General features: G+C 56.2%; 1 protein-coding gene across 2 annotated transcripts in view; it reads right to left on the reverse strand.

The window, feature by feature from the left end:
- The window catches only part of LOC309584198 (sarcoplasmic/endoplasmic reticulum calcium ATPase 1), a 53,778-nt gene that overhangs the window by 19,139 nt on the left and 20,147 nt on the right, over positions 1 to 14,492 (reverse strand). For both annotated transcript variants that reach the window (XM_082300144.1, XM_082300143.1), the window contains exons 9-14: positions 11,937 to 12,103; positions 6,041 to 6,129; positions 4,919 to 5,021; positions 4,693 to 4,824; positions 2,808 to 2,933; positions 639 to 857 (exon numbers count right to left, since the gene is read on the reverse strand). In XM_082300144.1, the coding sequence (XP_082156270.1) occupies positions 639 to 857; positions 2,808 to 2,933; positions 4,693 to 4,824; positions 4,919 to 5,021; positions 6,041 to 6,129; positions 11,937 to 12,103 (836 nt within the window). The remainder of the gene's footprint in view (positions 1 to 638; positions 858 to 2,807; positions 2,934 to 4,692; positions 4,825 to 4,918; positions 5,022 to 6,040; positions 6,130 to 11,936; positions 12,104 to 14,492) is intronic.

Here is a 14,492-nt window from a genome sequence, read left to right on the forward strand (position 1 = left end):
TGGAGGTCGTGGAGGAGAAGGAAGTCCATAAAGCCCCAAGAAACCCCCAAAATGAGGTCCCACAACCCAAAATGAGATCCCACCACCCAAACTGAGGTCCCACCACCCAAAACGAGGTCCCACCACCCAAAACGAGGTCCCACCACCCAAAAATGAGATCCCACCACCCAAAACGAGGTCCCATCACCCAAAATTTGATCCCACCATCCAAAACGAGGTCCCACCACCCAAAACGAGATCCCACCACCCAAAAATGAGATCCCACCACCCAAAATTTGATCCCACCACCCAAAACGAGGTCCCACCACCCAAACTAAGGTCCCACCACCCAAAATGAGATCCCACCACCCAAAAATGAGATCCCACCACCCAAAACGAGGTCCCATCACCCAAAATTTGATCCCACCATCCAAAACGAGGTCCCACCACCTTAAACGAGATCCCACCACCCAGAATGAAGTCCCACCACCCAAACTAAGGTCCCACCAGCCAAAACGAGATCCCACCACCCAAAAATGAGACCCCACCACCCAGAATGAAGTCCCACCACCCAAACTAAGGTCCCACCACCCAAAACGAGATCCCACCACCCAAAACCGGCCGCGGGGCCACCTCGGGGCCACCTGGGGGCCACCGACCTCGTACTCGGCGAACTTGGTGGAGTCCTCGAGGAGCATGTCCTCCTTCTTAGGGGGGGTGTCGCGGGTGGCCAGGGCCAGGCAGCGCAGGGTGTCCCTGCCCGTGCCCCACTCCTTGATGACGCTCTGGATCTTCTCCTTGGCCGCCGGCGTCAGCGGCACCCGCGCGGTGCCCACCCGGACGTAGCTGCAGCGGTCGATGACCCCCTCGGGGGCACCCTGGAAGGAGGTGACGGGGTTGGGGACATTGGGGACATCGGGGACATTGGGGTGGTGGGACAGGGAGGTGATGGGGTTGGGGACATTGGGGACATCGGGGACATCGGGGTGGTTGGACATGGAGGTGATGGGGTGGGGACATTGGGGACATTGGGGACATTGGGGACATTGGGGACATGGGGGTGGTGGGACAGGGAGGTGACGGGGTTGGGGACATTGGGGACATTGGGGACATTGGGGACATTGGGGACATGGGGGTGGTGGGACAGGGAGGTGATGGGGTTGGGGACATTGGGGACATGGGGGTGGTGGGACAGGGAGGTGATGGGGTGGGGACATTGGGGACATCAGGACATCGGGGACATTGGTGACATCGGGGACATCGGGGTGGGGTGGTGGGACAGAGAGGGGTGAGGACATCGGGGACATCGGGGTGGTGGGACAGGGAGGTGATGGGGTTGGGGACATTGGGGACATTGGGGATATCGGGGTGGGGTGGTGGGACATGGAGGTGATGGGATGGGGACATGGGGACATGGGGGACATGGGGGACATGGGAGACATTGGGGACATTGGGGACATCGGGACATGGGGGACATCAGGGACATTGGGGTGGGGTGGTGGGACAGGGAGGTGACGCAGTTGGGGACATGGGGGACATCGGGGTGGTGGGACAGGGAGGTGACGGGGTTGGGGACATTGGGGACATTGGGGACATTGGGGACATCGGGGTGGGGTGGTGGGACATGGAGGTGATGGGATGGGGACATGGGGACATCGGGGACATGGGGGACATTGGGGACATTGGGGACATTGGGGACATGGGGGACATCGGGGTGGGGTGGTGGGACAGGGAGGTGACGCAGTTGGGGACATGGGGGACATCGGGGACATCGGGGACATCGGGGGCATCAGGGTGGGGTGGTGGGACACCTGGGGACATTGGGGTGGTGGGACATGGAGGTGACAGGGTGGGGACATCAGGGTGGTGGGACAGAGAGGGGTGAGGACATCGGGGACATTGGGGTGGGGTGGTGGGACAGGGAGGTGATGGGGTTGGGGACATCGGGGACATCGGGGTGGTGGGACAGGGAGGTGACGGGGGTGACAGGAGGTGACAGAAGCGACCCAGGTGACAGTGATGACCCAGGTGACCCTCAGGTGACCCCAGGTGCCAATGATGACCCAGGTGACCCCAGGTGACCCTCAGGTGACACCCAGGTGACCCCAGGTGACCCTCAAGTGACCCAGGTGCCCCCCAGGTGACAATGATGACCCAGGTGCTCCCAGGTGACCCCCAGGTGTCACAGATGACATCACACAGGTGACAATGATGACCCAGGTGACCCTCAGGTGACACCCAGTGACCCCCAGGTGACAATGATGACCCAGGTGAGACCCAGGTGACCCCAGGTGACCCCAGGTGCCCCCCAGGTGCCAATGATGACCCAGGTGACCCCAGGTGCCCCCCAGGTGACAATGATGACCCAGGTGACCCTCAGGTGACCCCCAGGTGACCCTCAGGTGACCCAGGTGACCCCAGGTGCCAATGATGACCCAGGTGACCCCAGGTGACCCTCAGGTGACACCCAGGTGACCCCAGGTGACCCTCAAGTGACCCAGGTGCCCCCCAGGTGACAATGATGACCCAGGTGACCCTCAGGTGCCCCCCAGGTGACAATGATGACCCAGGTGACCCCAGGTGACCCTCAGGTGACACCCAGGTGACCCCAGGTGACCCTCAAGTGACCCAGGTGCCCCCCAGGTGACAATGATGACCCAGGTGACCCTCAGGTGCCCCCCAGGTGACAATGATGACCCAGGTGACCCCAGGTGACGCTCAGGTGACACCCAGGTGACCCCAGGTGACCCTCAAGTGACCCAGGTGCCCCTCAGGTGACAATGATGACCCAGGTGACCCTCAGGTGCCCCCAGGTGCCCCCCGCCCACCTTGACGAACATCTTGTTGCCCACGGCGGCGCGCGAGGCCTTGGCCGGCGAGCAGAAGACGGACATGGACTTGCGGTCCCGGGAGAACTCCAGCGTGAACTCCTTCTTCATCAGCTGCTTGATCACCTGGGGGGACACCGGGGGGACAGGTGGGACAGGTGGGACAGGTGGGACAGGTGACACAGGTGACACAGGTGGTGACACAGGTGACACAGGTGGGACAGGTGACCCAGGAGATGACCCAGGAGGTGGCCCAGGAGGTGGCCCAGGAAGTGACAGGAGGTTCCACAGGTTCCCCAGGTGACCCAGGAGGTGGCCCAGGAGGTTCTCCAGGTGGCCCAGGTGGTGACACAGGTGGCACAGGTGGGACAGGTGGTGACACAGGTGACACAGGTGGTGACACAGGTGGTGACACAGGTGGTGACACAGGGGGTGACACAGGTGGGACAGGTGGGACAGGTGGGACAGGTGGTGACACAGGTGGGACAGGTGACACAGGTGGTGACACAGGTGGTGACACAGGTGGGACAGGTGGTGACACAGGTGGTGACAGGTGGTGACACAGGTGGTGGCAGGTGGTGACACAGGTGACCCAGGAGATGACCCAGGAGGTGGCCCAGGAGGTGGCCCAGGAGGTGACCCAGGAGGTGGCCCAGGAGGTTCCCCAGGTGGCCCAGGAGGTGACCCAGGAGGTGGCCCAGGAGGTTCCCCAGGTGACCCAGGAGGTGGCCCAGGTGGTGACACAGGTGGCCCAGGAGGTGACAGGAGGTTCCCCAGGTTCCCCAGGTGACCCAGGAGGTGACACAGGTGACACAGGTGACACAGGTGACACAGGTGGTGACACAGGTGGGACAGGTGGGACAGGTGACCCAGGTGGTGACACAGGTGGTGACAGGTGGTGACACAGGTGACCCAGGAGATGACCCAGGAGGTGGCACAGGAGGTGGCCCAGGTGGCCCAGGAGGTGAGCCAGGTTCCCCAGGTGACCCAGGAGGTGGCCCAGGAGGTTCTCCAGGTGGCCCAGGAGGTGACAGGAAGTTCCCCAGGTTCCCCAGGTGACCCAGGAGGTGACACAGGAGGTGACACAGGTGGTGACACAGGTGGCACAGGTGGTGACACAGGTGACACAGGTGACACAGGTGACACAGGTGGGACAGGTGGCACAGGTGGTGACACAGGTGGGACAGGTGACACAGGTGGTGACACAGGTGGTGACACAGGTGGGACAGGTGGTGACACAGGTGGTGACAGGTGGTGACACAGGTGACCCAGGAGATGACCCAGGAGGTGGCCCACGAGGTGGCCCAGGAGGTGGCCCAGGAAGTGACAGGAGGTTCCCCAGGTTCCCCAGGTGACCCAGGACGTGGCCCAGGAGGTGACCCAGGAGGTTCTCCAGGTGGCCCAGGAGGTGGCCCAGGAGGTGGCCCAGGAGGTTCCCCAGGTGACCCAGGAGGTGACCCAGGAGGTGGCCCAGGAGGTTCTCCAGGTGACCCAGGAGGTGGCCCCGGAGGTGGCCCAGGTGACCCAGGAGGTGGCCCAGGAGGTTCTCCAGGTGACCCAGGAGGTGGCCCCAGAGGTGACCCAGGTGACCCAGGAGGTGGCCCAGGAGGTGGCCCAGGAGGTGGCCCAGGAGGTGACAGAGATGACCCAGGAGGTGACAGGAGGTTCCCCAGGTTCTCCAGGTGACCCAGGAGATGGCCCAGCAGGTGGCCCAGCAGGTGACCCAGGAGATGACCCAGCAGGTGGCCCAGGAGGTGACCCAGCAGGTGGCCCAGCAGGTGGCCCAGCAGGTGACCCAGGAGATGACCCAGCAGGTGGCCCAGCAGGTGGCCCAGCAGGTGGCCCAGCAGGTGACCCAGCAGGTGGCCCAGCAGGTGACACTCACGGAGTTGCAGGCGTTGGCGCGCTCCACCTTGGACAGGTTCCTGACGTCGGTGTTGAAGACGTTCATCTTCTCCACCAGGCAGGTCAGCGCCGTCTCGGTGGCCTCGCCCACCTTCTCGTAGACCCCCTTGGACTGCGGGGACACCGCGGGGACACCGCGGGGGTCACCCGGTGTCACCCGGGGGCGGGGGTGGGGACACCGCGGGGGGAGGGGCCGGCGTGGTCACCTCGTTGTAGTCCAGCGAGGAGTCGTTGCAGAGGGCGCAGATGGTGGCCAGCTCCACCAGGCCGTCGTACTGGCCGGCCTTGACCGGGCGGTCCTGCTTCAGCCTGGGGACAACCCGGGACGTCAGGGGACAGTGGGGTCAGGGGGGACATTGAGGGACATCGGGGTCAGAGGGGACATCGGGGTCAGGGGGGACATCCAGGGACATCGGGGTCAGAGGGGACATTGGGGGACATCAGGGTGGACATTGAGGGACATCAGGGTCAGGGTGGACATCGGGGTCAGAGGGGACATTGAGGGACATCAGGGTCAGGGTGGACAGAGGGGTCAGAGGGGACATTGAGGGACATCAGGGTCAGGGTGGACACTGGGGTCAGAGGGGACATTGGGGGCAGGGTGGACATTGAGGGACATCAGGGTCAGAGGGGACATTGGGGTCAGAGGGGACATTGGGGTCAGAGGGGACATCCAGGGGACAGAGGAGTCAGAGGGGACATTGGGGGCAGGGGGGACATTGAGGGACATCAGGGTCAGAGGGGACATTGAGGGACATCGGGGTCAGAGGGGACATTGGGGTCAGGGTGGACATTGAGGGACATCGGGGTCAGAGGAGACATCGAGGGACATCGGGGTCAGAGGGGACATTGGGGTCAGAGGGGACATTGAGGGACATCAGGGTCAGGGTGGACACTGGGGTCAGAGGGGACATTGGGGTCAGGGTGGACACGGGGGTGGTTTTGGGGACCCCCCTGGTGACATTTGGGACCCCCAGGTGACATTTGGGGACCCTCAGGTGACATTTGGGACCCGCAGGTGACATTTGGGGACCCCCAGGTGACATTTGGGGACCTCAGGTGACATTTGGGGTCCTCAGGTGACATTTGGGGACCCCAGGTGAACTTTGGGGACCCCAGGTGACATTTGGGGACCCCCAGGTGAACTTTGGGACCCTCAGGTGACATTTGGGGCCCCCCGGTGACATTTGGGGCCCTCAGGTGACATTTGGGACCCCCCGGTGACATTTGGGGACCTCAGGTGACATTTGGGGACCCCCAGGTGACATTTGGGACCCCCAGGTGACATTTGAGGACCCCCCGGTGACATTTGGGGACCCCAAACTCACACTTCCCCCTCGGGGGCGTAGGTGGAGCCGGTGATGGAGAATTCGTTGAGGGAGCAAAGGTCGCCCTCGACCTTGTCCACGATGAACATCTGGGGACAAACGGGGACGTTTTTGGGGACAATTCGGGGACATTTGGGACATTTGGGGACGTTTGGGGACAATTCGGGGACATTTGGGACATTTGGGGACGTTTTTGGGGACAATTCGGGGACATTTGGGACATTTGGGGACGTTTTGGGGACGTTTGGGGACATCTGGAGATGTTTGGGGACAGTTTTGGGGACAATTCGGGGACATTTGGGGACATTTGGGGACGTTTGGGGACATCCGGAGATGTTTGGGGACATTTTGGGGACATTTTGAGACAGTTTGGGGACGTTTGGGGACATCCGGAGATGTTTGGGGACAGTTTTGGGGACAATTCGGGGACATTTGGGGACATTTTGGGGACGTTTGGGGACATCCGGAGATGTTTGGGGACAGTTTTGGGGACAATTCGGGGACATTTGGGGACGTTTTGGGGACGTTTGGGGACATCTGGAGATGTTTGGGGACATTTTGGGGACATTTTGGGACGTTTTGGGGACGTTTGGGGACATCCGGAGATGTTTGGGGACAGTTTTGGGGACAATTCGGGGACATTTGGGACATTTGGGGACGTTTTGGGGACGTTTGGGGACATCCGGAGATGTTTGGGGACATTTTGGGGACAATTTGGGACATTTTGGGGACGTTTGGGGACATCTGGAGATGTTTGGGGACATTTTGGGACATTTTGGGGACGTTTGGGGACATCCGGAGATGTTTGGGGACAGTTTTGGGGACAATTCGGGGACATTTTGGGACATTTTGGGGACGTTTGGGGATATCTGGAGATGTTTGGGGACATTTTTGGGGACATTTTTTGGGGACATTTGGGGACGTTTTGGGGACGTTTGGGGACATCCGGCGATGTTTGGGGACATTTTTGGGGACATTTTGGGGACATTTTGGGACATTTTGGGGACGTTTGGGGACATCTGGAGATGTTTGGGGACAGTTTTGGGGACAATTCAGGGACATTTGGGGACATTTGGGGACGTTTTGGGGACGTTTGGGGACATCCGGAGATGTTTGGGGACAATTCGGGGACATTTTGGGACATTTTGGGGACGTTTGGGGACATCCGGAGATGTTTGGGGACATTTGGGGACAATTCGGGGACATTTGGGGACGTTTTGGGGACGTTTGGGGACATCCGGAGATGTTTGGGGACAGTTTTGGGGACAATTCGGGGACATTTGGGACATTTGGGGACGTTTTGGGGACGTTTGGGGACATCCGGCGATGTTTGGGGACATTTTTGGGGACATTTTGGGACATTTTGGGGACGTTTGGGGACATCTGGAGATGTTTGGGGACAGTTTTGGGGACAATTCGGGGACATTTTGGGACATTTGGGGACGTTTTGGGGACGTTTGGGGATATCTGGAGATGTTTGGGGACAGTTTTGGGGACATTTTGGGACATTTTGGGGACGTTTGGGGACATCCGGAGATGTTTGGGGACATTTTGGGACATTTTGGGGACATTTTGGGACATTTTGGGGACGTTTGGGGACATCTGGAGATGTTTGGGGACAGTTTTGGGGACATTTTGGGACATTTGGGACATTTGGGGACGTTTTGGGGACGTTTGGGGATATCTGGAGATGTTTGGGGACATTTTTGGGGACATTTTTTGGGGACATTTTTTGGGGACATTTGGGGACGTTTGGGGACATCCGGAGATGTTTGGGGACATTTTTGGGGACATTTTGGGGACATTTTGGGACATTTTGGGGACGTTTGGGGACATCTGGAGATGTTTGGGGACAGTTTTGGGGACATTTTGGGACATTTTGGGGACGTTTGGGGACATCTGGAGATGTTTGGGGACAGTTTTGGGGACAATTCGGGGACATTTGGGACATTTGGGGACGTTTTGGGGACGTTTGGGGACATCCGGCAATGTTTGGGGACATTTTGGGGACATTTTGGGACATTTTGGGGACGTTTGGGGACATCTGGAGATGTTTGGGGACAGTTTTGGGGACAATTCGGGGACATTTGGGGACGTTTTGGGGACGTTTGGGGACATCTGGAGATGTTTGGGGACAGTTTTGGGGACAATTCGGGGACATTTGGGGACGTTTTGGGGACGTTTGGGGATATCTGGAGATGTTTGGGGACATTTTTGGGGACATTTTGGGACATTTTGGGGACGTTTGGGGACATCTGGAGATGTTTGGGGACATTTTTGGGGACATTTGGGGACATTTTGGGACATTTTGGGGACGTTTGGGGACATCTGGAGATGTTTGGGGACAGTTTTGGGGACATTTTGGGACATTTTGGGGACGTTTGGGGACATCCGGAGATGTTTGGGGACAGTTTTGGGGACAATTCGGGGACATTTGGGGACGTTTTGGGGACGTTTGGGGATATCTGGAGATGTTTGGGGACATTTTTGGGGACATTTTTTGGGGACATTTGGGGACGTTTGGGGGACGTTTGGGGACATCCGGAGATGTTTGGGGACATTTGGGACATTTGGGGACGTTTTGGGGACGTTTGGGGACATCCGGCGATGTTTGGGGACATTTTTGGGGACATTTTGGGGACATTTTGGAACATTTTGGGGACGTTTGGGGACATCTGGAGATGTTTGGGGACAGTTTTGGGGACAATTCGGGGACATTTGGGGACGTTTGGGGACATCTGGAGATGTTTGGGGACAGTTTTGGGGACAATTCAGGGACATTTGGGGACGTTTTGGGGACGTTTGGGGACATCCGGAGATGTTTGGGGACAGTTTTGGGGACAATTCGGGGACATTTGGGACATTTGGGGACGTTTTGGGGACGTTTGGGGACATCTGGAGATGTTTGGGGACAGTTTTGGGGACAATTCGGGGACATTTGGGGACATTTGGGGACGTTTGGGGACATCCGGAGATGTTTGGGGACATTTTGGGGACATTTTGAGACAGTTTGGGGACGTTTGGGGACATCTGGAGATGTTTGGGGACAGTTTTGGAGACAATTCGGGGACATTTGGGGACATTTGGGGACGTTTGGGGACATCCGGCGATGTTTGGGGACATTTTGGGACATTTTGGGACATTTTGGGGACGTTTGGGGACATCTGGAGATGTTTGGGGACAGTTTTGGGGACAATTCGGGGACATTTGGGGACATTTGGGGACATTTTGGGGACGTTTGGGGACGTTTGGGGACATCTGGAGATGTTTGGGGACAGTTTTGGGACCTTTGGGGATGTTTTGGGACATTTCGGGACTTTGGGGGACATTTGGGGATGTTTGGGGGACTTTTTGGGTCGTTTTGGGACATTTGGGGATGTTTGGGACGTTTTGGGACATTTTGGGACTTCTTTGGGACATCTGGGGACATTTGGGGGACGTTTGGGGACATTTTGGGGCGTTTTGGGGACGTTTGGGACATTTGGGGACATTGGGGACGTTTGGGGACATTTGGGGATGTTTTGGGACATTTTGGGGACGTTTTGGGACATTTGGGGACCTTTGGGGACATTTGGGGACATTTGGGACTTTGGGGGACATTTTGGGACACTTGGGGACGTTTGGGGATGTTTTGGGGACGTTTGGGGACGTTTTGGGGACGTTTTGGGAACATTTTGGGGCGTTTTGGAACATTTGGGACATTTTGGGACATTTGGGGAGCTTTGGGGACATTTGGGGACATTTGGGGACATTTTGGGGACGTTTGGGGACATTTTGGGACATTTGTGGACGTTTGGGGACATTTTGGGGCATTTGGGGACGTTTGGGGACATTTGGGACTTTTTGGGACTTTGGGGGACATTTTGGGATGTTTGGGGACGTTTGGGGACATTTTGGGGCATTTGGGGACGTTTTGGGGACATTTGGGGACATTTGGGGACATTTTGGGACATCGGGGAGGTGAAAGGGGCCGGGAGGAGCTGGGGGGGTTCAAAGGGACCTGGGGGACGTTGGGGACACCACGGGGGAGGTTCCTGGGGGGTTCCCGGGAGGAATTTTGGGGTCCTCTTGAAGGAATTTGGGGGTTCTCGTGGAAATTTGGGGTTTCCTGGAGGAATTTTGGGGTTCTTTTGGAAATTTGGGGTTTCTTAGAGGAATTTTGGGGTTCTCGTGGAAATTTTTCTGTTTCTGGAGGAATTTTGAGGTTCCTGAAGGAACTTTGAGGTTCCTGAAGGAATTTTGGGGTTCTCGTGGAAATCTGGGGTTTCCTGGAGAAATTTTGGGGTTCTCGTGGAAATTTTTTGAGTTTCTGGAGGAATTTTGAGGTTCCTGAAGGAATTTGGGGGTTCTTGTGAAAATTTGGGGTTCCTCAGGAGGAATTTTGGGGCTCTCATGGAAATTTGGGGTTTCTCGTGGACATTTGGAGTTTCCTGAAGGAATTTTGGGGTTCCTGAAGGAATTTGGGGGTTCTCGTGCAAATTCGGGGTTTCCCAGGAGGAATTTTGAGGTTCCTGAAGGAATTTTGGGGTTCTCGTGCAAATTTGGGGTTTCCTGAAGGAATTTTGGGGTTCCTGAAGGAATTTTGGGGCTCTCGTGCAAATTCGGGGTTCCTCTGGAGGAATTTTGGTGTTCTCATGGAAATTTGGGGTTTCCTGAAGGAACTTTGAGGTTCCTGAAGGAATTTTGGGGTTCTCGTGGAAATTTGGGGTTTCCCGGAGGAATTTTGAGGTCCCCATGGACAAATTTGGGGTTTCCTGGAGAAATGTTGAGGTTCCTCATGGGAAATTTGGGGTTTCCTGAAGGAATTTTGGGGTTCTCGTGCAAATTTGGAGTTTCCTGAAGGAACTTTGAGGTTCATGAAGGAATTTTGGGGTTCTCGTGCAAATTTGGGGTTTCCTGAAGGAACTTTGAGGTTCCCGAAGGAATTTTGGGGTTCTCGTGCAAATTTGGGGTTTCCCGGAGGAATTTTGAGGTCCCCATGGACAAATTTGGGGTTTCCTGGAGAAATGTTGAGGTTCCTCATGGGAAATTTGGGGTTTCCTGAAGGAATTTCGGGGTTCTCGTGCAAATTTGGAGTTTCCTGAAGGAACTTTGAGGTTCATGAAGGAATTTTGGGGTTCTCGTGCAAATTTGGGGTTTCCTGAAGGAATTTTGAGGTTCCTGAAGGAATTTTGGGGTTCTCGTGGAAATTTGGGGTTTCCCGGAGGAATTTTGAGGTCCCCATGGACAAATTTGGGGTTTCCTGGAGAAATGTTGAGGTTCCTCATGGGAAATTTGGGGTTTCCTGAAGGAATTTTGGGGTTCTCGTGCAAATTTGGAGTTTCCTGAAGGAACTTTGAGGTTCCTGAAGGAATTTTGGGGTTCTCGTGCAAATTTGGGGTTTCCTGAAGGAACTTTGAGGTTCCCGAAGGAATTTTGGGGTTCTCATGGAAATTTGGGGTTTCCTGGAGAAATTTGGGGTTTTCTGAAGGAATTTTGGGGTTCTCGTGCAAATTCGGGGTTTCCCGGAGGAATTTTGAGGTTCCTGAAGGAATTTTGGGGTTCTCATGGAAATTTGGGGTTTCCTGAAGGAATTTTGAGGTTCCCGAAGGAATTTTGGGGTTCTCATGGAAATTTGGGGTTTCCTGAAGGAACTTTGAGGTTCATGAAGGAATTTTGGGGTTCTCGTGGAAATTTGGGCTTTCTCGTGGAAATTTGGGGTTTCCTGAAAGAACTTTGAGGTTCATGAAGGAATTTTGGGGTTCTCGTGCAAATTCGGGGTTTCCTGGAGAAATTTTGGGGTTCTCGTGGAAATTCGAGGTTTCCCGCAGGAATTTTGAGGTTCCCCGTGGGAATTTTTGGGCTTCTCGGCGGGAATTTCGGGACTTTCCCCCCCCCAGGACTTTTGGGGTCCCACCTTGCAGACGGACATCTGGTTGGTGGTCAGCGTGCCGGTCTTGTCGGAGCAGATGACCGAGGTGCAGCCCAAGGTCTCCACGGACGGGAGGCTGCGGACGATGGCGTTCTTCTTGGCCATGCGGCGAGTGCCCAGCGCCAGGCACGTGGTGATGACCGCGGGGAGACCTGGGGGGGAGGTGGGGGAGGACATCGAGGGGTCACCAGAGCGGTCAGCAGAGCGCTGGGATGGTCAAGAGATGGCCGGGGTGGTCAGCAGGCTCTCAAAAGTGGCCGTGGATGGCCTTCAAAAGGCCAAAAATGGCCACGGGTGGTTCATAAGTGACCACGGGTGGTCTTCGAAACTCCACAAATGACCACGGGTGGTCCATAGGTGACCACGGATGGTCTTCAAGACCCCGCAAATGACCACGGGTGGTCTCTAGAACCCCATAAATGACCACGGGTGGTCCATAGATGACCACGGATGGTCCATAGATGACCACGGATGATCTCCAAGACCCCACAAATGACCACGGGTGGTCTCTAGAACCCCAAAATGACCACGGGTGGTCCATAGATGACCACGGATGATCTCCAAGACCCCACAAATGACCACGGATGGTCCATAGATGACCACGGATGGTCTCCAAGACCCCAAAAATGACCACGGGTGGTCCATAGATGACCACGGATGATCTCCAAGACCCCAAAAATGACCACGGGTGGTCCATAGGTGACCACGGATGGTCCATAGGTGACCACGGATGATCTCCAAGACCCCACAAATGACCACGGGTGGTCCATAGGTGACCACGGATGATCTCCAAGACCCCACAAATGACCACGGATGGTCCATAGGTGACCACGGATGATCTCCAAGACCCCAAAAATGACCACGGGTGGTCTCTAGAACCCCAAAAATGACCACGGATGGTCCATAAATGACCACGGATGATCTCCAAGACCCCAAAAATGACCACGGGTGGTCCATAGATGACCACGGATGATCTCCAAGACCCCAAAAATGACCACGGGTGGTCCATAGGTGACCACGTGTGGTCTTCAAAACCCCAAAAATGACCACGGGTGGTCTCTAGAACCCCAAAAATGACCACGGATGGTCCATAGATGACCACGGATGATCTCCAAGACCCCACAAATGACCACGGATGGTCCATAGATGACCACGGATGATCTCCAAGACCCCAAAAATGACCACGGGTGGTCCATAGGTGACCACGTGTGGTCTTCAAAACCCCAAAAATGACCACGGGTGGTCTCTAGAACCCCAAAAATGACCACGGATGGTCCATAAATGACCACGGATGATTTCCAAGACCCCAAAAATGACCACGGGTGGTCCATAGATGACCACGGATGATCTCCAAGACCCCAAAAATGACCATGGATGGTCCATAGATGACCACGGATGATCTCCAAGACCCCAAAAATGACCACGGGTGGTCTCTAGAACCCCAAAAATGACCACGGATGGTCCATAGGTGACCACGGATGGTCTCCAAGACCCCAAAAATGACCACGGGTGGTCCATAGGTGACCACGTGTGGTCTTCAAAACCCCAAAAATGACCACGGATGGTCCATAGGTGACCACGGGTGATCTCCAAGACCCCAAAAATGACCACGGATGGTCCATAGATGACCACGGATGATCTCCAAGACCCCACAAATGACCACGGATGGTCCATAGGTGACCACGGATGATCTCCAAGACCCCACAAATGACCACGGGTGGTCTCTAGAACCCCAAAAATGACCACGGGTGGTCCATAGGTGACCACGGATGGTCCATAGGTGACCACGGATGATCTCCAAGACCCCACAAATGACCACGGGTGGTCCATAGGTGACCACGGGTGATCTCCAAGACCCCACAAATGACCACGGATGGTCCATAGGTGACCACGGATGATCTCCAAGACCCCACAAATGACCACGGGTGGTCTCTAGAACCCCAAAAATGACCACGGATGGTCCATAGATGACCACGGATGATCTCCAAGACCCCAAAAATGACCACGGATGGTCCATAGATGACCACGGATGATCTCCGAGACCCCATAAATGACCACGGGTGGTCTCTAGAACCCCATAAATGACCACGGGTGGTCCATAGGTGACCACGGATGATCTCCAAGACCCCAAAAATGACCACGGATGGTCCATAGGTGACCACGGATGGTCTCCAAGACCCCACAAATGACCACGGGTGGTCCATAGGTGACCACGGATGATCTCCAAGACCCCAAAAATGACCACGGATGGTCCATAGGTGACCACGGATGGTCTCCAAGACCCCAAAAATGACCACGGGTGGTCCATAGGTGACCACGGATGGTCCATAGGTGACCACGGATGATCTCCAAGACCCCACAAATGACCACGGGTGGTCCATAGGTGACCACGGATGATCTCCAAGACCCCAAAAATGACCACGGATGGTCCATAGATGACCACGGATGATCTCCAAGACCCCAAAAATGACCACGGGTGGTCTCTAGAACCCCAAAAATGACCACGGATGGTCCATAGATGACCACGGATGATCTCCAAGA

The sequence above is a fragment of the Coloeus monedula genome (assembly GCF_965178545.1).
Source record: "Coloeus monedula genome assembly, chromosome: 37".
NCBI classification, from domain to species: Eukaryota; Metazoa; Chordata; class Aves; order Passeriformes; family Corvidae; genus Coloeus; species Coloeus monedula.